General features: G+C 48.5%; 1 protein-coding gene across 2 annotated transcripts in view; it reads left to right on the forward strand.

The window, feature by feature from the left end:
- Positions 1 to 6,989: 6,989 nt before the first annotated feature.
- Positions 6,990 to 26,044, forward strand: part of ACOT7 (acyl-CoA thioesterase 7) — a 100,432-nt gene continuing 81,377 nt past the window's right edge. The window contains exon 1 of one of the 2 annotated variants that reach the window (XM_037828658.1): positions 6,990 to 7,692. In XM_037828658.1, coding sequence (XP_037684586.1) covers positions 7,532 to 7,692 — 161 coding nt within the window. In that variant the 5' untranslated portion in view covers positions 6,990 to 7,531. Of the gene's footprint in view, positions 7,693 to 18,066; positions 18,505 to 26,044 lie in introns of those variants that run through there. The other variant, XM_037828657.1, reaches the window with a different exon arrangement.

Genomic DNA, 26,044 nt, shown 5'->3' on the forward strand with positions numbered 1-26,044 from the left:
TCCTACTATGCACCAGCCACTACTCTCAAAGATTTATAAGTAGCACTTCATTTAATCCCCATGACACCTGTATGATGTCAGTACTATTATTATCCTCATTTTGCAGCTGGGGAAATTGAGGCAGGGAAGGTTAGAATAACTTATCTAAGGCCACGCAAACTTCACGCTGCCGGACTCCAGGTTCTTTGATCTTAACCTCTTAACCAAACTGGTTAGTGTCCAACTACCAGTCATGAACTCCTTCAGGGACGATCACACGTTTCGTGAACTGCTGAGGGGAAAAGAAAATTAGTTCTGTTCTTTGAGTGATCCTGGGCATTTAAATGAGCATTTGGAGATTTCACAGGAAATCTTTCCCCAGGCAGGAGCTTGGTTAGAAATCAGGCCTCTCGCCCTGGGAGTCCTTTCTTGGGGGCCTGGCCCCCAGCTGTGAACGGGGTGACTTTTAGGCGATATCCTCCGAGCTCAGGCCTCTCAGCCTGGGTGGGGCTTGGGGTCTGGGAAAGCTCCCCCTGTGCGTTCTTCCCAAACCAACATTCGTGCGGAGCTCAATTTAGGGATCACTAGCAAATAAGAGCCCTTTAGCTCTTCAAATAGCAATTATTTGAGCATGAAACCAATGTCATTTTTCTCCAAGGCCCTTAGAAACATGTAATTATATCCCAGCTTTTCATTATCCTATGTCATGTGTGGGAAAAATAGAAACGTTGGCTCTGTGTGGGTTTTGTTGTAATCACGGGTTTCCAGGTACAAATTTGAGTAAGGGAAAGCTTATTCTGATTTTTAGCTAGACGTCTGGGCAGGATGGAGGCCAGGCTGGGGCCCCAGAGAGGAGGGGAAGTGAGGGGGTGTGTGTCACCCAGCCCCAGGTGGAGCCCCCCGGCTTCGGGCTCGGAGCAGCGCCTGGGCAGCCCCCAGGAAAGGAAGTGGGGACCGTCACAGGCAAACGGCGCTTTGAAGAGCTCCTCTCACCAGTCCCATTAATTTGCAGGCACCTGGGCCTGACTGTAACTCTAGGTTTAAAGTTTGACCTACTTAAAGTCGAAGAGATGATTTCTAACTGCTTCTTTTGGAAAATGAAGCTATGTCCATTCTAAGCTCCTGGGTGTTTTTCTTCTCCATATCCTGACCCGTTTGTGCTTGGCTTTCCCTCTTGGGTTAGGGATCCTGCTTTCAAACGGGTCATCTGGTTGGTTTAGGGCTTCTTCAGAGTGGTCCATTCTGGGATCAGAGCACCAGGACTTGGTGTAAATGTGTAGAAACAGGGTACAAATGAGGTCCTTCGGGCCTCCTCTGTTCCTCCTTGCTATGTTTGTTGTCCCTTGGCGAATGGAGGACACTTCAGTATTTACATACGTTTCCTGCTGTGAAAATATCAGTATCTTGTCCACTCAGATCAGTGGGTAAGAGGCAAAATCATGAAGGGCTGTCATTTCTTAAGAGGAAAAGCACAACAGCTGAATGCTTCTAACGGTAAAATAGCCCACACTGAGTTGAACACCTGACAGTGGCAAAAACGGGAAATTTTGTGTTGTATACGTTACCCCAATAAACATTTTTTAAAAGTAGCCAAGTTGTGAGAGCAGAGGGTCTGGGTCTATCCTGGCTGCAGCCCAGGGCTCGACACCCGGGGGAACGTGGTGGGCCCCAGAGGACCCCGCAGTGTCTTTCCCCGTAAGAACCCTTGCGCGTGAACCAGATGGAGTCTTCTGGGGCCCCAGAAGCGCTCCGGCCCAAGGCAATCTGAACCCCAGCTGGTGGCACCCATCCCCGCGGCCCCCAGGACCTCACTTGGCTCCACAGGCGAGTTGACAAACCTCACCCGCCCTTTCTCTGTGCCAGGCCTGTGCCCAGTGCTTTGTACTTGCTCCTTACACAACCCTACGAGTTAGGTGGTGGCATTGCCCTGTTTTTCTGGATGAGGGAACTGAAGCACAGATGATTAAGAACTAATCAAAGGCACTGCCTGTGGGTGGGTCCCACAATAGGGCTTGCCCCCAGCTGTACACCATGCCACCCCCCTCTCTGGCTGGCACTCCTCACCCATCTGATGCCATGCTCCATCTCAGCCCCAGAATGGCCACCGACTCAGCCAGCTGGGCAAGGCTCCCCAAGGAGCCTGGGGAGGGGCTGGAAGTTCCCCGCTGCTAACTCACAGCCTGCTCTCCCATGTGAAAACAGCAGCGGAAGGACAAGCCGCAAAACCTGGTGCTGTACCCACACTGCCCGGGAGCCTGCCCTCGGGAGCCAGGCCGGCCTCCTCACGCTACCCTCCGCTGGATGCCGTGCCCACGCCCACCCACACACCCGTGCAATTCTCGGGGTGCAGGCCCTGTGTTCGCTCATTAGGCCTCTTTTGATCCACAACTTGAGATACAAATTCAAGCTTCACAACCATGTCTTCTGCTCAACTTCTTTAATGTTTGAGAGTGTTACATACACTGAGTGAATATTTTCGAGTGTTTAAATGCTTTCCATCCTTGATCTAATGCTGTCACACTACGATGACATTACGGTGAGGCAAATGGGACACAGATTGATCAATCAACCTGCCCGTGAAGGCCGCCCCACCTCGTAGGTAGGAAAGTGCTGATGTGAATCCAGGAGTCTGACTTGAGAGAGGAGGCCCATAACCACTGGGCTAAAAACATAAGAAAAACAGAAAATGGCCTATAATCCCACTTCCTGGATACACCATTAATTCCTTAAAATGCTGATGTATTACAGGAGTGCATAAAACTTCTAGGTACTGTGTAATAACTAACTATAAATCTGCACACCATCACCAGGCCAAGAGGAAATAGTAACCCTTCCCCAAGTCTCCCCGCTCCCAAGTAGACCTCCTTGAGGACAGTCTTATCCCTCCCACCCAGAGGTCCCCCCACCCCGATTTTGTGATAGTCGTTTCCTTGTTTTCCTTGATAGCTTTAACTACCCACACCTGTTTATCTAAAGACTCTTTTTTTAAATTCTGGAATATAACATTTACATAGAAGTGAAAACTTTTCAAGTGCAATTTAATAAATAGAGAGCAAATTTCAAAGAATGCTATATAACATACAAGCAAAAAGGTGATAACTTTCAAAGTAAGATTTAACAAGTAGTTATACAGGAAATTTCCAAGAATGTTATGATTGAAAGTACCATAGTTTCAGTTACTTCCTTATTGTGAAATATAACATACACAAATTTAAAAAGGTGACAATTTTCAAATTACAATTCAACAAATAGCTATATAGCAAATTTTAAAGAATTTTATTATGGGTTACAGTTTCACCGTTTCAGATCTTTCCTTCTAGCTATTCTAATACCTTAGCAACTAAGAAAATTATATAGAGATTCAGTAATCATAATCCTTTGTTTAATTCTATCTTGTCTGTTGTTACCCCTTCCTCTAGGTTAATCACTTTCCCGATCTTCTGGGATGTCTAGGCAGTGACCACCCTAACTTGTTCATATTGAAAAGGGATGTCGACATTATGGGGAAAGGGGACGCAGTTGGTTGATGTTCTTGAAGAGGCTGTTGCCTCTGGGTTTTGAGACTTAGCCAGCAAAGGAGTTCTCTGGAGGATTTAAGTTTCTGAAGAATAAACTTAGTGAGTGAAACTTTTACAGAATCTCAGCTAGGGACCCAGACAGAGTTTTAGATCTTTGCATGAGTGGCATGATGACGTATGTATTCGTTTGTAACTTGCCGCCTTTGTTCAGGGTTGTGCTTCTTCTCTGTGGTGTGTTAACTGTAGTTCATTGTTTCCAGAGCAATTTGGTAATCCATTGATGAATAGCCTACAATTTACTGATCCAGTCTTCTGTTGATGGACATTTGGGTTGTTTCCAGTTTGAAATTATTACAAGCAGTGCTGTTATGAACCTCTTTTAAAATGTCTTTTTTTAATAGAGCTGTTGTTGGTTTACAGAAAGGTCATGCAGAAAGTAGTGTCCACATACTCACCCAGCTTTCCCTATTATCAACATTTTGCTTCATGCGTGCAAAGTATGGTAGCTTTGATACTATTGCTAAACCAATATTTTTAGAATTATAGTAACTAAACTCCATAATTTACATTCGAGTTCACTCTTTGTGTTGTACAGTTCTATGGGTTTTTAAAAAAAGCCTTATTCTGGTAACATATATATGAACCGTCTTTTAAGTGCATCCTGGTGCACTCATGCTTAAAATATAGACTATAGATATCTAGTAGTAGAATTGCAGGGTTAAGGGGATGGTTAGTTTCAACTTTAGTAATTATTTTCATCTGTTTCCTACCACTGGGGTATAAGAATTCCTATTATCTCACATCCAATACCCCATATTGACATGAAAAAGATAAAACAAAATAGATCTGTGGTCAGAAGATGGTAGCAGTACAAAAATAAAGAAAAGTAAAGGCCTCACCAGTTAGTCCTTTTCCCCAAAGGTTACCACTGTCAACAGTTTCTTAAAAATCAGAAAGTTATTAAACAGTAAATAAAGATTTTTTTTCAAAATTGACAATTCGTGGATAGTATTTTTCTAGTCCAAAGAAAGAGTATGCAAATTAATTATAATGAACGAAATATCTGCTGTCAGTGATTCCATCACCTCTACAGATTTGGTCACTCAAAAAACATTAAGTGTCCATTAGGTGCTAGGCACCCTTCTAGGGGCTTGGGATACAGCAGTGAACAAGATGGCTCCAAATTACCGCTCTCAAGGAACACACACTGGGGGAGACAGACAATAAATAAGAGAGTAAAACATGTTGAATGGGGTCAGTGCTAAGGAAACAAATAAAGCAAGGAAGAGGCTAGGGAGTGTTGGCGGAGGGTGGGGAAGTCTCAATTTTAGACAGGGCAGTTAGGGAAGGCCTTACTAGTAAGGTGATATCTGAGTGAAGAGCTGCAGGGAATGCGGGGAGGGGTCCTGCAGATGCCTGGGGGAGGGATGGTCCAGGCACAGGGAGCAGCAAGTGCAAAGGCCCTGGGGCCAGCCCGGCATATCCAAGGACCCTCAGGGAGGCCGGAGTGCCCAGAGCTGCATGAGTAGAGGGCGAGCACGACAGATGAAATCATAGGGGCTGCGGGGTGGGGTTGGCCAGGGCCTTGAAAGTCATGGTGAGAGCGATCTGATTCTAGATTTATGCTGACGGGTGGGATGCGGGGTGAGAGAAATGGGAGAGCTAGGAGGACTCCTGGGTTCTTAGCTTGAGCAATGGGAAGGAACCGAGATGGGGAGACTGCAAGAGGAGTGAGTTCCTGGGGAGGACGAGGCCAGGTGAGTGTGAGGTGCCCATTGCACAAGCAGAGTGAGACTGAAAAGGCGAGAGGGCAGAGTCTGCAGTTTAGGGGAGGGGTCCAGGCCAGAGGCATAAATGTGGTTGCTGGTGCATGGATGGAACTTGAGAGTCACCAGCCAGCATGTGGCCTTGAGAGGCCAGTCGCTGCTCAGGGCTTCTTCCAAGGTTGGAGACTACGGAGGTGAGCTGGCACCAGCAGAGGAAGCTGAGAAGAGAGGCCAGAAGGAGGGAGAGATGCGATTCAAGAAGAGGGGGCACCTCTGCTACATGCTGCTGAGAGGTCCAGGAAGACCACTTCTGACAATGGGTTACTGAATTTAGCAACTTGGAAGGCATCATTGGCCTTGATAAATCGAGTGGTAGAGACAAAAAGCAGAATGGAATGGGTTCCAAAGAATGGGAGTAGAAAAAGTGAATGTATAGACAATTCTCTTGAGAAATTTTTGCTGAAAGGGATAGAAATGGCCCAGCAGCTGGAGAAAAAGTAGAAAACATAAAATGGGAGGGCAAGAGGCCGTGGATAGATCCAGGTAAATTATCAGCATTATGGCAAAAATAACTCATACCATTTTTGCTAAGGGTTTGGGCCTCCCAGTGCTATACTTGAAAGCAGAGGAACTTCATAAACAACCCATGATCTTGCCAAGGGATTAATCCTGGAACACTGCGTTCTCTGCAGAGTCCAGGACCCAATAACATCCCAGGGTGGGCTGCCATCCTCCCGGGGTCCCACTGACACCTGAGAGCGGTGATGTGGCCCAAGGGTAGCCACACTCCTCCCCAAAAGTGCAAGTGTTGTTCCAGCGCACTCCATTTTCCCGAGAGGGACCAGGCTATTTCCCTCCGAATCACCGAGCCCATCCTTCCAGCCGAGGCATTTCTCCAGCACACGTGTGGTCAGCGCTGGGCTTTTTGCATCCCCAATTTGTCTCTCAATCAGGAAGAGTGAACCGTTTCCCCTGCTCACCGGAGGAACAAGCCAAGACACACAGGGCCTTAGCAAATCTTTGCTCCATCGCACTGGCTCTGGGAAGGGCTGTTTAGAGAGAGTGCTGGAGTAGGAAGCCCAGAATAAAGAGGCACGAAGGTCCTAATTTACTAATGTGCTAGGCCCGTTACCCCATTTAATCCTCACACAGGCCAGAAGGGGAGGACTATCCCTGCCCCCGCCCCCTCGTTTAACTGTGAGGACAGGGTTCCACCATCCTCACTGGAAAATCCACCCACATCAGGGTCCATACTGGGAAGAGGCCTGGGGGCTCTTGACATCAGCACTGGGGTAACAACATTGAAAGCATGGCCAGGCCTGACGGTTTGGGCCGTACCCCCCACCTCGAGGTCTAGCAATGCAGGGACAGCCAGGGCGAGCCCAGAGGCACAGCCTCCTTCCGGAACCTGTGCTGATATAAACGGGGAGCTCCAATTGCACGGGACAGTTCGAGTTTTTTTTATTTGAGAACAAAAACAATCAATGTCCATCGCAGACTATTGGTTGACGCCAAAGTGCAGGTGAAGTGAAAAGCTCGCTGCCCTCCTGGCCACGGAGAGCCCCCTTTCCCCTGTTTCTTCCGAGTTTGGGTGGACGGTGCGTGCCCGGGCGGCCGAGGCTCGGCTCCAAGCGCACCTTGCGCAACCGGCAGACCCGCCTCCTCGGGCTCCCGGGCAGCCCTTTGACCCCCGGGCCAGTGCTGGGCCCTCCCAGGAAGTCCTCGCCGCGGAGCCCGGGCCGGAGCAGCGGGCGGAGCGGACACAGGCGCCTTCCCTCGCCAGCCCCCCGCGGCGGCCGCGCCGCCCCTCCGCGCTCCGGGGGCGCCTTCGAAGTTCTTCACGGCCGAGCTGGAGAGGAGCGACAATGCCTGAGGGCCGCCCGGCGTCCTCTCGGGGGGCTCCGGGTCTCCGGGCCGCCCAGGGGCCTGCCGCGCTCGCCCTCCGACGTCCTTCCTCCGCGCGGGGCGCCTGACGCGGCGGCTGGCAGCGCCCCAAGACCAGCCCTCGCCGCGGCCGGGCGGGAAGCGAGGTTGCCGCGGCTCGAGGGCCTTCCTCGCGCCGGCGCAGCCCAACCGCCGCAGAACCTTCTGGAAGCGGCAACCCGCCGCGACACCCGCCGCCACCCGAGCCCCGCGCCAGCGCCGCCAGCCGCCGACTTGGCGGACTGGGGGGCGGGGCGGGGGGCGGGGCCCGCGAGGGGGCGGGGCCCGCGGGGAGAGGCCGCGTCCGATTCGCCCCCGGCGCGCAGGCTCCGCCTCGCCGGCGCCATGACTCCGCCCCCGCCCTCCCCCTCCATGGCGCCGCCCGGGCTCATTCATTCCGCGCCGGGCCTGCCAGACACCTGCGCTGTTCTCCCGCCGCCCGCCGCCGCCGCCGCCAACATGTCGGACTCCGCTGCCGAGACCCCGTCGGCCATCCAGATCTGCCGGTAAGGGAGGCGGCCCGCGTGGCGCCGGCACGGCGGCGCGAGCTCGGACTGACGGCCCCGGGCCTGCCCGCGCCCCGCTCCCCTTCATCCGGGCCCGGCCCTCGGGTCCCCGCGGCCACCGCCCTGCCGATCCCGCCCCCGGCCTGGTCTAGAGTATCCCTCCTCCCCGCGTTTCCCTCACTCCCGGCGCCTGGCGGAGCGGGGGGCTGCACTGCAGGGGCGATGCCGGGCGGGGCCGCCTGCCCCCCTCCGCGCCCCCTCCCGGTCCCCGCGCGCCTGGGATGCGCCTCGGCGGTCCGATGCTCGCGCGGGCCTCCCGCCTGCATCCCGAGCGCGGCGGGACGGGCGGCCGTGGCCACGCAGGCCGCCCGGGCGAGGAGTCGGAGTAGGGACGGGGTCCGGCAACGCGGCCTGGCGCCGGTCCCCGGGCGGGGGTCCCTGGCACAACCCCTTGCGCCCCTCCAAGTCCCACCTCATCAATCCAGAGCGCTTCTCCCTTCACCCCAGAGGTCTTTTTCTCCTCCTGATTGAAGGTCGTTATCTCGGCGGTGAAGCAAAGCTCACCAAACACGCCGGTTTGTGGAGGGCGGTACCCGGCGCTCAGGGCGGCACCGGCGGTGTCCTTCGTGGGGGGCAGATCTCCAGCCCCTGGTCAGTGCACTGCCTCGCTTTTTTCGGAGAGCAGGGTATTCGAAGGAAGAATGGGTAATATTCTTCCCCCAAACAGTTGACTGCCGAGCAAAGGAAGGGTCCGTTTAGGCTCGGCAGCATCGTACACAATAGGGGCAAAGGATGTCTTCCCAGCGCCCCGCTTCCTCCTCCGGGTGAGTTGATGGAGGCCCCCGGAGGAAGCCGGAGATCATGAGCGAGCTCCTTTCCCGAAGGGGGTGGGGAGGGCAGCCTCAAGGTTACCTTTCAGGTCTGGACGGAATCGGAAGCAGAGGCAGGCCTGGCATCTGAGTGTGAGCTCAGGGCATGGCTGCTGGCGGCATGGCCTCTGTGCGTGGCCAGCTAGGCCTGCAACATGACCTGTCATGCCGGATGGGGCCCTTCCCGGAGAGGGCTGCCCCTTGTTTTGGGCACACGTTCATTAAGTCTGGGGTCTGGAATCGCTGACCTTGGGTCCGAAGCCAGGACCACCTGAGGCAAGTCAGTTACCTGTGGATGTCAGCATCTCCTGGGAAGAGTCAAGGAATGGGGCACTTATAGTAAATGCTTGATAAACGGGGCTTCCTGTCCCTGTCCCCTCTCCTGACCTCAAGGTCAGTTTTGACTCTTCTAGAGATGGGAAATCTTTTGGAGACCCCTGCTCCAGGTGCCTTGTTGCTGGCTGTGTGAACGTCTTGGTCCCACACACACCAGGGTCTCCAGGCAAGGACACTAGAGGTCACTGGAGACAGACGCTCCTGGATTCAGGTCCTTGAATTTGGGTCTGCCCGGGATAGGCCAGCTGACTGTGGGCTTCGTTATTTGCAGAGAACTTGCACATATCTCTTCTCACTTGGTTTGCTCCACTTCCCCAGGAGGTGGACACACCAATTGTGCTGTGAGAAGAGGAGGAAATTGAGGTCCTGGAAGGTTGGGCAACTCTCAACCTTCCACCTCCTAAGGGCTTGAAGGCCAGGCCTCCAACCCAGGTCTTCTGACTCCAGATCCAGTGTTTTTCTCCACTACTCCCCCAAGTAAATAAAATATTGATTTAAATCTACCTGTGTAAGGCTGGACTTTAAGTTCGACAGGATGATGATGCATCTATTGTCTTTTAAAAACCTGCTCCTGAGATCAATAGGTTTCTGTATAGGCTTAGCTATTTCTACGCAGCCACAAGTTGAGTTCTTATTCTTACTCCATTGTACAGACTGAGCTGCCTTGGCTTCACAATCAGATATTGTCTCTAAGTGGCCACTTGGCCCGGGGACATGTGAGGCCTGATGCCTGGCTGAGATGAGCATCAGGTGCCGGCCTGACCAGCAGCAGAGTTGGGAAGGGAGGGTGAAGAGAGCCGAGGTCACGCAGGTCTGGCCCAGAGAAGCCCTAGGACACTGGAGAGGGGTACAGTGGGGTGGGGAGCCCTTTAAGGCCATCTGAGCTGACACCCCACATTGAAAGAGGAGCCTCCTGGCCTAGAATAGACAAACCCACTAATTTAACGAGGCTGCACTGGACAGCTCCAAGGAGCCAAGCAACTGGGAGAGAAACCAGCAGGGGGAAATTCAGTCCCTGTCTTAAGGGATCTGCAGTATGGCAGGGAGAGGATGCTAAAATTGCCACCACCATAGACGATTAAGAGTTGAACCTGGCAGAATGGCTGAGAATGGCTGGCACATTGCAAGCAAATGGTAGCTCTTTTATCTGAGAAGTGGGGCACAGGCTCAGGAGGCCCCCGCCAGGGCTTGAACCCCAGCTCCGCGTCTTGACTTAACCTCGTCCTGCCTCATTTTCCTTGTCGGTGCCCTGGAGATCATGTAACGGTATTGGCGTGGTGGCAGGTTATAGAAAGGCTAGCTCCCCAGGGGGACTGTTTACCTGTGAGAGCCCAGAGAGCCAGGCCACTGAGGGGCGCTGTCTCCCCTACCTTTGATCCAGCCAGGGAGATGCGTTTCTTTTGGGTAAAGCTGATTAATGTTTCTTTTGTGGATTACTCTTTTCCTTGTTGAACTCAGGCCTGAGAGGACCTTTGGATGTCCCTGAGCCCAGCTGTCACTTTACATTCAATGGGGGAAACGAGGCTGTCCAGGATGAGAGCACTTGTCCAAGGTGTCACCGAAGTCAAGCTGTGGGTCTCCCTGCCAGGTGCTCCCACCGTGGCTGGGGCATCTTCCCCTCTGCTCACCCAAGCTCAGTGCTGTGCTCCCGCGTGAGGCTCACAGATGGCGCCCGCGGTGGCCCCAGCAGCAGCGTGGCAGAGCAGTGGACTTAAAGCTGGAGGACGTCCCTGGCGCAGGTTTTCCGTCAGGGAGGGTAGACGTCGCAGGGCAGTGACATGCGTGGCAGCCACTTGCTGCAAGGCTACTGGGGACCCGAAATGTGGCAGCAGAGGAAGGGGAATTTTGATTTTGTGAAGTTGAATTTAATTGTCAGTAGCTGCATGTGGCCAGTCGTGCATGGCAGTGGCTCGTTCATGGGACAGCACATCTGTAGAGGAATTTAAAAATCAGAATCCACTGGTCGGCCTTTAGGGGAGGAAGCATTTCCTAGAGAAAGCTCAGAGCTCTCTGGGGACTGCTTCCTGATGGAGGTGACATTGGTGTGGACATGGTCCAGCCTGCAGATAACCTCGGAATCCTTTGTTTGTGGGGAGATGTGTGAAATCTCCAAGTCTTTTTGATCCCACACTCTTAAATGCAGATCTACTAGAAAGTGTCATGTGGCTGGGGATTGCTTTGTTCACTGCTGTCCCACAAATGCCCACAACCGTGGCTGGCATCTGGGAAATAATGCCACTAAACATTAGTTGGGTGGATGTAAATTTTAGTCTGTTACGGGGTTGAAATTTTTCCCCTTGGGGCCCTGTCTTCAATTTTACACTGAAATTAATGAGAACTTAGGATCTGATTTACAGAACTCACACTCGGAGCCCGTATTCCCGAACAGCCCATGAAACGGTGACTGGGGCTGGCTCCCCTGAGGACGGCACAGCCTCGGCAGCCCAGTAGATCCTGTGGTTGGGGTGGCCTGGGCCCTGCCCCACAGCCCGTTCTCTCCCTGTAAGTGGGACAGGTGGCCTGGCCTTGTCCTCGACCGGGCACCACCCCTGGCCAGCTCCCTGGTCTCGGTTGGGCCAGGGGTTACTTTATCCTGTGGGACCACTGCCCTGTGGTTGGCTGCATTCTTGGGGGCTCAGGGGGCTTCTCCAGATTCCCAGCTGGCAGATTCTTTCACTCTCAGAGGCGTCCTGGGGAGGAAGATCAGTTATGCAGTCACGTTCTCCATGGCCTGCCCACCCCTCAGTAACTGGGGAAGCTTTTCATACATGGTTTTCCACATGTGTATCATACTTCAGTTGAAAGTAAAATAAAAAAATGCAGATTTAAAAACATTTATGAGATGATTGGAGAAGCTTGAACAGTCACTTGATATTTAATGATATGAAAGAATTACAGTTTTTCGTTTTAGGTGGGATAATTGTGTTGTGGTTGTGCTTTTTGAAAATACCTCTATTGCGATATCAAGTACATACAACAAAATGCACCTATTTTAAGTGTACAAATCACCGAGTTTTGACAACTGGCTACACCTGTGTCGTGACCATTGTGACATAGAATATTTCCATCATGCCCAAAAAGCCCCCCACTTGCCCTTTTGCAGTCACTTCCCTCCCCCACCCCCTGGCCCTGGCAAACAGATCCGCCTTCTAGCCCTCTAGTTCTGCCTTTTCTATAATTTCATATAAATATGATCATGTGTCTAGCATAATGCTTTTTAGCTTCACTCATGTCTTGTGTGTTTCAGTACTTCTTTCCTTTTTATCTGAGTAGAGTTCTGTTTTGCAGGTGTAGCACAGTTTATCTGTCCACCAGTTGTGGAACGCTGGGTTCTTTCCAGCTCTTGGTGGTTTGGAAGAAAGTCAACACGTGCAAATTTCAAAACATTTCAGGCATGATCTGGACAACTTGAACACTCACTTAATACTGAATGACATGAAGGAGTTCTTATTATACTTCAGGTGGGATAATTGTTTAAAGAGTCTATCTTTAGGGACATGTGCTGAAATATTTACAGATGCCAAGCTGTTGAAAGTGAGGTTTGCTTCAAAATAATCTGGAGTGGAGTGAGTGGGTAGAAGCAGAGAGGAAGCCAGATTAGCTCGGAGTTGATTGTTTTGAAGTTGCCTGATGGTACGTGGGGATTCTTTTCACCTCAGACTACTTTTGTAAGTGTTTCATATTTTCCACAATAAAGAATAAAAAAAGAAAAAACGGGCTCCAGTGTCCCCACTGCAGACTTACTGCCTCCCAATATCTTGGGGGGGGGGGGTGCCCAGAAATCAGCATTAAATTTTTTTTTTTATTTCGAAGCACTTCAAACTTACGGGAGAGTTACAAAAATAAAACAAACCCCATACAGAGAACTCCAACATACTGCCATCCCCCTAGATACCCTGATCCACTATCTATCTGTCCATTTATCAGTCCATCTATATGTCTGTATATTTATCAATCCATTTTCTGACCACTTGATTGTAGATTGTACACATCATGCTCCTCGAATACTGCCAGGTACATGTCCTTAATACTGCCAGGTATATTTCCTAGGAAACAAGGATATTCACTTACATAAACACCTTAAGTGCAGTTATCGAGTTCAAGAAATTTAATGTAGATGTAAAGCTTCCAGTCTATATTCCAATTTTTTCATATGACCCAGTAATGTCCTCTTGAGCCTTTTCTCCTCCCTTGTTAGATCTCGTCCAGTATTATGTACTGACTTTAATTGTCATTGTCTCTTTAATTGCTTTTTCTTTTTCTTTTTATTGGGGGAATATAATATATATAGAATGTACACTTTCCCATCTCACCCACTCCCAAGCATACCGCCCAGTGGGTCCTCACCACCATCCACTACTAAGCATGCTGCCCTCCCAGGACAGAAACCCCACACACATTATGCATTAACTCCCCACTCCTGCTTCTCCCTGCCCCTGGCAACCCTACTCTACTTTTGTCTGTATGAGCTTGGGTAGTCTCTGCTATTTTCTTTGTGCTTACTATAGGGCTTAAATTTAACGTCCTAAATCTGTAACAGTCAGGTTTGCTTTGATGCCAGGTTAACTTCAATAACATACACAAACCATGCTCCCGTACCCCTCGACTCCCCAACCTTTATGGAGCTCTTGTCATATGTTTATACATTATGAGCCCCAAACCACTGATTTCTCATTTCTTTTTATGCATTTGCCCTTTAGATCCCACAGGAAGTAAAAAGTGGAGTTACAAACCAAAAATACAACAGTACTGACATTTATATCTACCTGTGTCATTACCCTTACTGGAGCTCTTTATTTCTTCATGCGGCTTCGATCGGTTTATTGTCCTTTCCTTTCGACCTGCAGAACTTTCTTTAGCTTCTCTTGTAGGACTGCTTTGGTGGTGATGAACTCCCTCAGCTTTTGTTGATCTGGGAGTGCCTCAATTTCCCTTTCATTTTGAAAGACAGTTTTGCCGGATATAGAATTCTTGGGTGGTAATTTTTTCTCAGTATTTTATTTCTTTTGTTGTAAAAAAAGCTTACAGCAAATATGACAGAATGTTAACACTTATAAATCCCAAATGGCAATGGTTTATTGTATTATTTTTGTGCTTTCTGTATTTTAAAAAATTTTATCCTGTCCCTCACCCCCCACACCCACCATTATCATTATAATCATGAGGGGTTTATCCCAGGATACCAGGAGGATTACACCTAAGAAAGTAAGTCATTAAGCCTTTCCATCAACAAGTAAACACTCACACAAAGATGGCAAAAACACTTCAGTAAATACTCAAAAAAATATTAATGGTACAGAATATAAAAGAAATAAAAAGTAAAAGCTGTTTTTGTCCCCACTGTGCTCCCCGGCACTCTTTTGCCCTCCCCCAGAGTCAGCCACTGCTATTCGTTTTTTAGTGTGTTTCCAAAGACACATTATATACTTGTAAGCACACACCTATATTTACTCTTAAGCATAAGAGAGAGATTTTTCTGTACCTTGCTTTTTTTTTTTTTGAAGGGACAGAAGCATTTAATATTTAAAATATTTTCATATTATTACAAAACGAATCATTCACATGTCAATTACTCTTTAGAACAGCCTCCTTATCCTCCATACTTATTACATAGAAGTTGGAATTTTAAAAAATTTGGCCTTATTTTCTTTCCTTCTTTCTTCTTTGTAATTTGCTCTTTTTTTTTTTTAACAGTTACTGTGGTCTTCAGCTTTGTTTGGTTCCTCTTCATAATTTCTGTCTCTTTGGTCATCTGTTCTATCCCTTTGTGGTCATCTGTTATTTTCCTGATTTCCTTTAGTTCTTTGTCCATGTTTTCCTTTCACTCTTTGAGCATATTTAGGACCCTTTTTATTTATTTTTATTTATTTATTTATTTATTTTTTACTCTTATAATAAAATAATTATTTTAATATTGTATTTGAAATAATTTTAAACATCTGATCAATAAGATTATATACAAATATGGGAGTATGCAGCACTTGACAAAAAATAAAGCTAAGCATTTAAATATACAAAAACAACTTGGAGTATAGATCCCTCCTCAAAGTACTCTTAACATACACATAATTTATAGCCTTTTACCTATCAACTTACTGAAACAAAAATATGGCCAGTTTAAAACTTACCATAGTCTAGAATATGGCCATAATATTCCTAAAGGGAAGAGCAGGATGAAGAGTAAAATATTTGAGGGGTTTTTTCCTTGAATTTTTCTTTTCTTTCCTAAGAAGTACAGCTTTTCCCCTTTTGTAAACCTTCTTGAAGGATTTATTCATTTTTTATGCACGTGTTTTTAATTACAGCTTTTATTTTTCACCAGCCACATTCCACAGAGATGGGATTAAACAAACAAACAAACAAACAAACAAAAACAACAGCCAACGACAACAAAAAAAGGAGAGATTGCTTTGCAAAACATCAGCTTCCTCCTCATATAAATAGGCATAACGTGCTTATCATAGTATATTGGAGCTAAGATCCCCAAAAGTGAGATGCTGATAGTACCTTTTAAGTATAGAATTCAAAATAGAGTCCTATTGTCAAGAATTTCTAATCACCAATTAGGATTTTTAAAATGCACCAAGATATTTAAAACATAGGGTAACTAAGATTTTAAAAGAGAGAACAATAAAAGCTCTAACTTACAAAAACTACTCTTCTTGGGATTTAAAAATAAAAAACAAAAAATATCCTCTTCCTTTTTGAAATCCTGTTTTTTGAAAATGCTTGATACATTTTCCTTTTTGGTTCGATTGTGATTTTTCACTTTAACAAAACATAAACCAGTTGCTCTGGAGTTCCAGTACCATCTCGGACACCTTGCCCACGTCAGGCATAAGCAGGACATCTCCTGTTTTAGGATTCCATTTTCATTTTCACCTTATCAGTTTGAACTCAATGCCCCATGATTCTTTCCAATACTTTCCACCATTTCCGTTTTTCCACAAGGAATTCAGCAGTTCCAATTTTAAGTTTTTTCTGGGAAGGATGCCCCTTCACTTGGTATCAGAAACAGTACGTGGTTATATGGACCAGAGAATAGCAACTGCAGGCACAAACTATTACCATTTGTCTCTGGTTTGGAAAAATTGGAACTCAGCCAACCAAAGTTACCACAGGCCCTGCTCCATGGCTGCCCACCTTCAGCAACAGAAGGTGGTTGTCATAGGAACTTCTGATTCTAAACACAAAATCTAACATTTTGGGACAGGGTCAGTATAGGATTAAATACATTTTTCTTGGGATAAATAGTGACCTTTCCTTTCTTTCCCCTGCATCACAGTGTATAAGGGAAGGACACTTCACTTGTTAAAAATAGTTCGGCAAATAAAGCAGGTAGCTACAGACAGAACCTTAACTTACTGTAATTAAATGCGTAGGTAGGCAGATACCTATTTTTGTGTAAACTGTATCTCATAACCAATTTCAGAAGATAAAGCTGAATTATAGTAATTAAGAAAATCCTGTGGGATAAGTAAGATTTAATAAAAGTTTGTAACTGTAAACAATGGTCTTCCATACTGGTGATCATTTTCCAAAAATTGAAATTTCAGGACAGTACAACGATGCTGTTTGTATCTTCTTTAGCACTAAATTGCAAGGATGTGAATAGACAGTGGAGTGATCACTTCAGAAGGGCAAGATATAGAGCTCAAGAATATTTCATCTCCCTTTCCTGTTCCATATAGAATATCAAGTCCCTGAGGCAGACTCTCGTGATTCTTAGATGAAGCAACAGTTTGGTGGCTGTCAGACTGGATGTAGGACCCCTTATTTAAAAAAAAAAAAATTCAGTTTTATTGAAATATATTCACATACCATACAATCATCCATGGTATACAATCAGCTGTTCACAGTACGATCATATAGGTAGGCATTCATCACCACAATCCGTTTCTGAACATTTTTGTAGGACCCTTTTTAAAGTCTTTGTCTGGAATGTCCCAGGTCCAGTCCTCAGTGGTGGTTTCTAATGCTTTAATCTTCTCCTTCGCCTGGGTCATTCCTTCCTGTTTTTTGTATGTTTGTAATCTTGTTGAAACTTGGGCACTTTGATATTTTAAGGTGTTATTGCTGGAATTTAGACCCTGAGGCATCTGTTCCTTCAGCTTGTATCCAGCTAGTGTTAATGACAGAGCTTTCCTTGAATGCCAGGAACTAACAGGCAAACAAAAACACAGATTCCCTGGGAGAGCGCCCGCCTTCAGGGCTTAGCCACAGGTCAGTTTGCAGAATAGCTCCAGGCCAAAGCGGAGGGGCCGCTGACCCTTTCTGCCGCGGCCTGGGTTTTGGGCTTGCACTTGAGGCCCCGGAATCCCCCCATTTACAGGGATACACATGTCCTCTCTTTTCCTGGGAAACAGTTTTCTTATGGTCCCAGGCACTGCACTGCCCGGCCCGCAGCCAGCCATCCCTGGTCCCAGTCAGGCGCAACTTGACAGCTTTTCCGCCGCGTCTGGTAAAAGAGTCTCGGAGCCGCCCTCTGCGTGCAGGGCAGGTTCTGGGACAGTGAGCCCGCGGCCAGTGTGCTGTTTCAGGCTCTCAGGCACCACCAGACAGATCGGGCCAGATAGGCACGCTCCCGGGATGTGCACCAGGGCTGCTCAGCTCCTTCCAGAGCGGGGGCCGGAGACCACCGCTAGGAGAGGATCTGGCTCAGTGCTGAGCTGGCGAGGGCGCTGGGCAGGGGGCAGCCAGGACGCCGCGAGATCCTCCAGTTTTTAAATAGCTGTTTTCTGCATTTGGCGCTGGCATTTGCCAAGCTGCCTGTCAGAGGTTCGGGGCGGGGTGGGGTGGGGGCAGCATGGAGTCCTGAAGCTTCTCACTGTCGTCTGGATCAGGCGGGTCCAGTCTGACAGCCAGAATCTTAAGCAGGTAGCTTCCCCTGCACTGGCCCCTCGGCCCGCTGTGGTCTGCCCGCCCTCTTCCTTCTGCAGCCTCCGTGCTACCACGGGATCCGCGTCCTAGTGGGCAGCCCGCCAGCCGCCTCGGCTCCCGATCCCTGCCGGTGCCGGGACTCTGTGCCCTGACCTGCCAGGAGGTGGAGCAGGATTGAGGGCCCTTGATGGGACTCTCGGGGTGTGGCCCACGGCCCCACCCTCCCCCTCTTCCCCTGCAGGCGAGCAGGCTGTGGGCCTGGCCTGTCTCCCACTCCTGCTTGCCTAGGAGAGCTCTGGCTCGGTGATTGCAGGCCGAGTCATGGCCTCCTTGCATCACGGGACGGGCAGGGGCCGCCTGTCAGCGCTCCGGAAGCAGACCGCCGGCTTCCCCGGAGTGGAGGAGCGGCAGTCCCAGGGGATCTCTGCGGGACACAGGGCCGGCTGCATTCCTTTGGGGAGGCCCGGTGGGACCAGGGGGCTCACTGCCAAGCTCTCCGCTACTCAGCCTTGTGCCCGGGCCCCGGGTGCCCAGCTGGGCAGGCTCCCGGCACCATGACGCTGCTAGCCAGGGCCCTCGGCCTTGGCGGGCTCGCCAGGCAGGTGGCCTCCAGCAGGCCGGTCACTGCCCTGGGGTTTCTGGGACCTGGGAACAGAGTCCAGGCTTCCATCCAGGCTGCTGCGACCATGTTGAGCCTCCTGCCGTCTCAACCCTGTGGCACCACAAGGTAGGATGACTCGGAACAATTCTGTCCATGCAGATACCTTCGCCAGTCCCTGGCTCGCCAGGCTGGCTGGGCAGCCTGTCCTGGGCCTTGGGAGCGGGGAGATCTACTGGAATGTTTGGCATCGACACTGGGTGCTGGGGGTCGTGTCGGATTGAATGTGGGCACGTTGGCATTGCTCCTCAGTGGAGACCTGGCACGTTTTCCCCCCGGGGATTGGTTTTGAGCCTCATTGGGCTGCGTTGAAGGAGCTGGGCTGCCAGGCCTGGCAACCTCCGGGCAGAGAGAGCCTGGGGCTTTGGAGGGCTCAGGACAGGTTTGGAGATGAAAGCCCCAGCTTGCCAGCGGTTGTGTGGGTAGCTTTTCCCTGCCCGCACACTGCCAGGCAGTTAGGAGGAGCGGCATGTGCTGGAACTTGGGCCCTGAGATTTCAAACCTTAAGTCTTGTGCTCAGCTCCCGGTGACTGGTCAATCTTTATCACTATAATGTGCTGCTTACAAATGGCTGCTGTGTATTGTATTTCTTCTAAACGTCACAGAAACTTTGTTGGGCAGGTGTACAGCGCCCTCCCCCCCATTTTGGGTTCTATTGAGATATAATTCACATAGTCTACAATTCACCTATTTAAACTGTCCAAGCCAGTGGTTTTTGTATGTTCACAGCATCTGCCACCCTCACTACTTTCAATTTTGTAACAGTTTCCTCACCCCATAGCCATCTCGCCCTACTTCCCCCCAACCCTTGGCAACCACTTTCTGTTTACACTTTTGCCTCTTCTGGCCCTGTGACTCATAGAAATGGAGCCATACAATGTGGTCTGTTTGGTTTGGTCTCTCGTTAGCACAGTGTTTTCAGGGCTCATACGTGTGGTGGCGTGTGGCAGTATGCCATTCTTTTTATGGCTGAATACTATTCCGCCGTGTGGATGTGCCACGTTTTGTTTACCCATTCATCAGTTGATGGATTTGGGGTTGTTTCCACATTTTGGAAATGCTGTGGTGAGCGTTCATGCACAAGTGTGGGGTGTGTTTTCAGTTCTCTTGTGTATAAACCCAGGAGTGGAGTTGCTGAGTCATATGGCAACTCCATGTTTGAACTTTTGAGGAACTCCCAGACTGTTTTCCCACAGTGGCTGCACTATTTTGCCTTTCTGCCAGCAGGGGAAGAGTTCTGATTTCCCCACGTCCTCACCAGCACTTGCTATATTATCTGCTTTTTTGATTTAGCCATCCTGGTTTGGGTGAAGTGGGATCTCATTGTAGTTTTGATTTGTGTTTCCCTGATGCCTCGTGATGTTGAGCATCTTTTCATTTGCTTATTGACCATTTGCATATCTTCTTTGGACACACATCCATTCAGATTCTTACCCTTCGTAAATTGGGTTGTCATTTTAGTGTTCAGTTGTAAGAGTTCCTTATATGTTCTAGATACAAGTCCTTATCATATATATGATTTGCAAATATTTTCTCCCATTCGGTGGGTTGTCTTTTCACTTTTTGATGGTATCTTTGAGCTGCCAATGTTTTAAAGTTTGATGAACCCCGGTTTATCTTCCCTGTTTTTTGGTTGCTTGTGCTTTTGGTGTCATATCTAAGAAATGATTGCCAAATCAATCCAAGGTCATGGAGATTTACCTGAATGTTTTCTTCTAAGAGTTTTATAGTTTTAGCTCTTACATTTAGGTCTTTGGTCCATTTTGAATTAATTTTTATGTACGGTATGAGGCAGGGGTCCACTTGATTCTTTTGCATGCAGACACATCCTGTTTCATGGATGGAGAAACTGAGGCTCCAAGAGACCAGGTCACGGTTCAGGGTCACAGGGCTCCTGTGTGCCCCCGTGTCTCACAGCCATGGCTCTACTTTTGTGACCTCTCGTTTCAGAGGGTCATTTGCTCTGACCTGCGGACAGTCATAAAGACAGCCCTAAGGCATAGGAAGGACGGTGTTCTACAGACACAGGTGCCTACTGCAGGCAGCGTTCTTTCTTTAAGAACCAAGCCCTACCTCTTCAGATCCATCCCGGATGTCAAAATCTGTTTCAGGACCTCCCTCCCTGAATACCTGCACCCACCCCGGCTGCTGTTCCGCTGCCTACCCTCCGCCCCCACACTTCCTGGCAGGTGGCAGGTTCCTGCAGTCCTGTGGGGCAGGTCCCCGGTGGAGGCCTTCTCTTATGGTGGAACTGTGTTCCCAAGAAACACCTGTGCAAGTCCTAAGCCCCAGTCCTGTGGATGTGAATTCATTTGCAAATAGGATCTTTTAAGATGTTATTAGTTAAAATGGGGCCCAACTGGAGTAGGGTGGGCCCCTAATCCTACCTGACTAGAGTCCTTAAAGCGGGGGAAATGTGGACATGTCAGGAGGAGACAGACAGGAGAGGAGATGGCTGTGGGACGGGGGCAGAGAAGGAGTTGTGCGCCGCAGACAAGATGCATCGTGGATTTCTAGCCCTGCCAGAAGGCAGGGCAGAGACGCAGGGCAGATTCTCCTCTCTAAGAGGGCAGGAGCCCGGCCCTGCAAACACCCCGATTTGGACTTCTGGCCTTTGGAACTGAGACGATCAATTCCTGTTGTTGAAGCCGGCTGTGCTTTGTGACCACGGCCCTGGCAAACGAAGCCACGTAACCAGAGCCATGACAGGCCACACTTCTCCGTGTCCTGCCTTTAACCCCTTCAGGCCCCAGGCCCCCGCGGCTCGGGCTTGAGGCTGGCCCAGGGCGAGCAGGTGTGACCCTGGCTGTCCAATGCATGTTCAAAACTTGCAGAGGTGAAGGTGGCATGTGGCAGTCTTGGCCCTGGAAGGATGGATGCCCGATAGGGCATCAGAGATATTAGGCACGTCAGGATTCTAATCCCAGCTGAGGAGGTGAACTCTCCTGGAGAACTCACTGGTTTTGCAGAACTGATTTTCCTGTCCTGTTGAGGTGCTGGAAGCAGTGTGTCCGGGACAAGCATGTCCCTGGGAGCAGCAGCCTTCGATTCCCGTGGTTCACTCTCGGGCCTGGGAGGCTTGGAATTATCCCTGTTTTACCGGCAGGGGAGCTGGGGCAGAAGGGGCTGGCCCAGGGTCAGCTAAATGGACACCCGGTCTTGGCACCCGCTCTCTGCACCTCCCCTGCTCCTCACTGCCTGCCCTTCCCGCAGCCACTTGCTGCTTCCGGGAGGGGGGGGTAATGGAGATGGGGAAGGTGGTCCCACTTTCCTGGGGACGCCTGCTGCTTCCGGGTCACCTCCCTGGTGTCAATTTCTGAACAGGTGGGGGTCTTCCACGGTCCTCAAGAGGCTGGGAGTTTCCCGGAGCCTCAGGTGCATCCAGGGGAGGGGCACGGACGTTGCCAGAAGGGCCCAGAGATGATCTGTTGACCCAGGTTACCTGAAACACAATTGCTAACATTCCAATTTCGGCTGGCCCCAGCCACAGTCTTGATTTTGCTCTTAATTGTTTCCATATGCCTACTAAGACTTTACATATTTATATATGTATATATATATTTCATGCAATTTTATTAAGATATAGTCACATAACATACAGTCATCCAAAGTGTACAATCAGTTCATAGTATCATCATATAGTTGTGCATTTATCACCACAATCTCTGAACATTTTCATTACTGCAAAAAATAAAAATTAAAATGAAATAAAAAAAGAACACCCAAAACATTCTATTCCCCCCCCTCACCATTTTCATTTACTTTTTTTAAAATACAGTTTTATTGGATATATTCACACACTCTATGGTCATCCACAGTGTACAATCAGTTATTCACAGCAGCATCATACAGTTGTGCATTCATCACCAGAATCAATTTTTGAACCTTTTCCTTACTCTAAAATAAAAATAAAAGCAAAAAAGAACACCCAAAACTTTCCATCCCCTCTGTCCCACCCTATTCTTCATCTAATTTTTGTCCCATTTTCCCACTCATCTGTCCATACACTGGATAAAGGGAGTGTGAGCCACAAGGTTTTCACAATCACACAGTCACACTGTACAAGCTATGAAGTTACATAATCGTCTTTAAGAATCAAGGTCACTGGGTTGGAGTTCGACAGCTTCAGGTATTTCCTTCTAGCTATTCCAACACACTAAAGACTAAAAAGGGGTAGCTATATAGCACATAAGAAAACCCTCCAGAGTGACCTCTTGACTCCATTTGGAGTCTCTCAGCCACTGGAACCTTATTTTGTTTCATCTCTTTCCCCCTACATATATTTTTAAACATAAAATTAATAGTTTTAGAGTTATAGAAAAATTGAACAGCCAGTACAGGGTTCCACAGCCCCCTCCCCACTGCCCTGCACGTTCCTCTGTAATTAGTACCTTGCTTTAGCGTGGAATATTGAGTACAATTAATGAACCAGTATTGATACGTTATTCTTAACATGGTTTTCCTTAAGATTGGCTCCTCGCATTGTGCGGGGTCATGCCTGCCCCCCGCCCCAGCACCACGCATGGTCGCTGCACTCCCCTAAACATCCCCTCTGCGCCGTCTGTCCATCCCTCTCTCTCCTTAACACTCAGGAAGTCCGGGGCCGTCTGTCCATCCCTCTCTCTGCTTAACACTCAGGAAGTCCTGGGCCGCCACCAGCATCAACGCCCTCGAGAGGACTCAGGAGCAGGGGGCTCACGCCACTGCCCTGGGCCTGGGGGAGACCTTGGGCAGTGCCGGGGGGGCCAGGCGGGCTGCAGGGTGGGGCCCTCGGCGCGGGCTCAGAGCCAGTGGCGGGGGTGCTTGGTGTGCCCTGGCCGCGGCCCCCCCGGCTGGCTTTGTTGCCTGGAGACGAAAGAGGTTTTTGCTGCCTTCACCTGGGGAGGTGGCTGAGTTCCCGGAGGCCCCCCAGGGTCCGGTCCGTAGGTAAAGTGGAAACCCAAGGCCTTGGCCACGATCAAATGCTGCACTAAAAGGCCACCGCAGGGGTTGGGGCGACGCGAGATATTTATCTACACGGTTCTAACGGAAGCACAACTGACGTAATACATGGCACATACTTAAGGCATGAAGTCTGATACGGTTTGACATCTGTCTTCACCTGCGGAACCATCACCCCAAAGGGGCTCTCGGGTCTCTCTGCGGTCCTTCCCTCCTGCCCCCCATCCCCAGGCAGCCCCTGATCTGCTCTCTGCCACTATAACTTGCATTTTCTGGAATTTTATAAAAATGGAACTGTACCGTATGTGCTCTTTCTCGTCTGGCCTCTTTCACTTGGCGTGATTATTTTGAGATTCACCCATGTTGTTGCCTATTGCTGAGTGGTGTTGTATCGTATGGCTGCACCATGCTCTGTTTACTGTTCATCTATCGACAGACATTTGGGTCGTTTCCAGTTTTTAGCTTTTAAGTAAAGCCAAGTCTTGGTATGAGCATATGCCTTTATTTGGGTAAATACCTGGGAATACGTAGGTTGGGTGACATGGTAGGTGTGTGTTTCAGCGTTTAAGAAACTGCAAAGTGTTTTCCAAAGAGGTTGTACCATTTTACATTCCCGCTGACAGTGAATGAGCACTCCGGTCCCTCCCCGTCCCCTCAACCCTTGCGATAGTCAGTCTTGTTAATTTGAGACATTCTAATGGGCGTTTACTGGGTCCTCATTATGGTCTTTTCTTTTCTTTTTTTAACTTTTGGTTTTGAAATCCTTTCAAACTTACAGGATGGTTACAAAAATAATATAAATCCCATACAGAGAACTCCAACATACCCTACCCCGCCAGATACCCAGAGCCACCATTTTAACATATTGCCACATTTTCTGTATCATTCTGTCTACCCATCTGTCACTCCATCTATCTGTCTGTTTGTCCATTTATCAGTCCCTTTTCTGACCACTGGAGTGTAGTCGTTTCCATCATGCTCCTTGAACACATAACACTGCCATGTACAATTCCTAGGGACAAGGATATCACTTATGAATCCACCTTAAGTACAGTTATCAAGTTCAGGAAATTTAACATTGATATAAAGCTTACAGTCTATATTTCAAGTTTTTCATATGTCTCAATAATATTCTCCCGAGCCTTTTCTTTTCCCTTGTTAGATCCAGGGTCATGTATTGTGTTTAACTGTTACTGTGTCTTTAGTTACCCTTTCTTAATTTCTTTAAATTGTGGGGATATACATACAACATTTTGCCATCTCAGCCATTCCCAAGCATATCATTCAGTGGGATAAAAATACTCAACAATGTTGGAGCACTTCACCACCTTCCATTGCTACAACTTCCCATCTCCCCAAACAGAAACTCTGCACCTGTTATGCATTAATTCCCCATTCTCATGCCCCCTTCCTCTGGCAACCTTTGTTCTAGTTTCTGCCTCTATGAGCTTGCATTTTCTTTATTTTCTTTGTGGTTACTGTGGGGTTTAAATTTAACATCCTAAATCCATTAACAATCAGGTTTGCTTTGATGGCAACTTCATGGTATGTGCAAACTGTGTTCCTATACCCCGTTGTCCTTCCACCTTTATGTGGTTCTTGTCACAAATTACATGTTTATACGTTGTGAGTCCAAAACCACTCAGTGATTTATCATTATATTTTATGCATTTGCATTTTAGATCCTATAGGAACTAAAAAGTGGAATTACAAACCAAAAATATAGAAATACTGGTATTTTTATTTACACATATCATTACTTTTACTGGAGATTTTTATTTCTACATGTGATTTTGATCTACTATCTTTTGTGCTCTCTTTTCCACCTGCAGAACTCCTTTTAGCATCTCTTGTAGGGCTGGTCTAGTGGTGAAAAACTTTCTCATCTTTTGTTTATCTGGGGATGTCTTAATCCCTCCCTCATGTTTGAAATACAGTTTTGCCACATATTGAATTCTTGGGTGACAATGTTTTGCTTTCAGTTCTTTAAATATGTCATCCTATTGCCTACTTGCCGCCATGGTTTCCGATGAGAAATTGATACTTAATTTTATTGAGGTTCCCTTGTTCATGACGCATTGCTTCTTTCTTGCAGTTTTTGGAATTCTCTCTTCATCTTTAATATTTGACAGTGTGATTATTATTTTAAAATGGATCTTTTTTTTTTTTTTATCATTGAGCTTTATGAATTTGCTATATAGTCCTGACATAATTAAATGCCCCTTCCAGCTTCCTCTGGCATGACAGGGGTGAACTGCTGGGGGAGGAAAGCAGCCTCTAGTTCTTGGAGAAGTTGATGCAGAGCTCCCCTAACTGTTCTGAGTCCCCTCTGAACAGTTAGGCTTGTTGTTCTTTGGGGTTCTGGGTGCCTGTCCTTGTCACTGCTGCATTTTTTCTACTTGACTCTTGTTCTTGGCTCTTTGGATGTAGCCCCCCGGGTATGGGAGGGATGGGGGCAGATTTGCTCTCACCTCTACCTTTTTCAGCCTCCAGATGCATTTCAAAGCTGAAGAAAATGGCAGCCTATTTCCCCAGAATAGTGTACACCAAACACAACCTTGTGTGTGTTTTTAGGATGTTCCGAACGAACTCCCTGGTTTTTAGGGTGTTCCCAACCCTCTGGAGCTTTCCCCTTTGGCCGTGTAGTTATACGGCCCCATGGCTGGGA

The sequence above is a fragment of the Choloepus didactylus genome, chromosome 2, assembly GCF_015220235.1.
Source record: "Choloepus didactylus isolate mChoDid1 chromosome 2, mChoDid1.pri, whole genome shotgun sequence".
In the NCBI taxonomy this organism is placed as follows: Eukaryota; Metazoa; Chordata; class Mammalia; order Pilosa; family Megalonychidae; genus Choloepus; species Choloepus didactylus.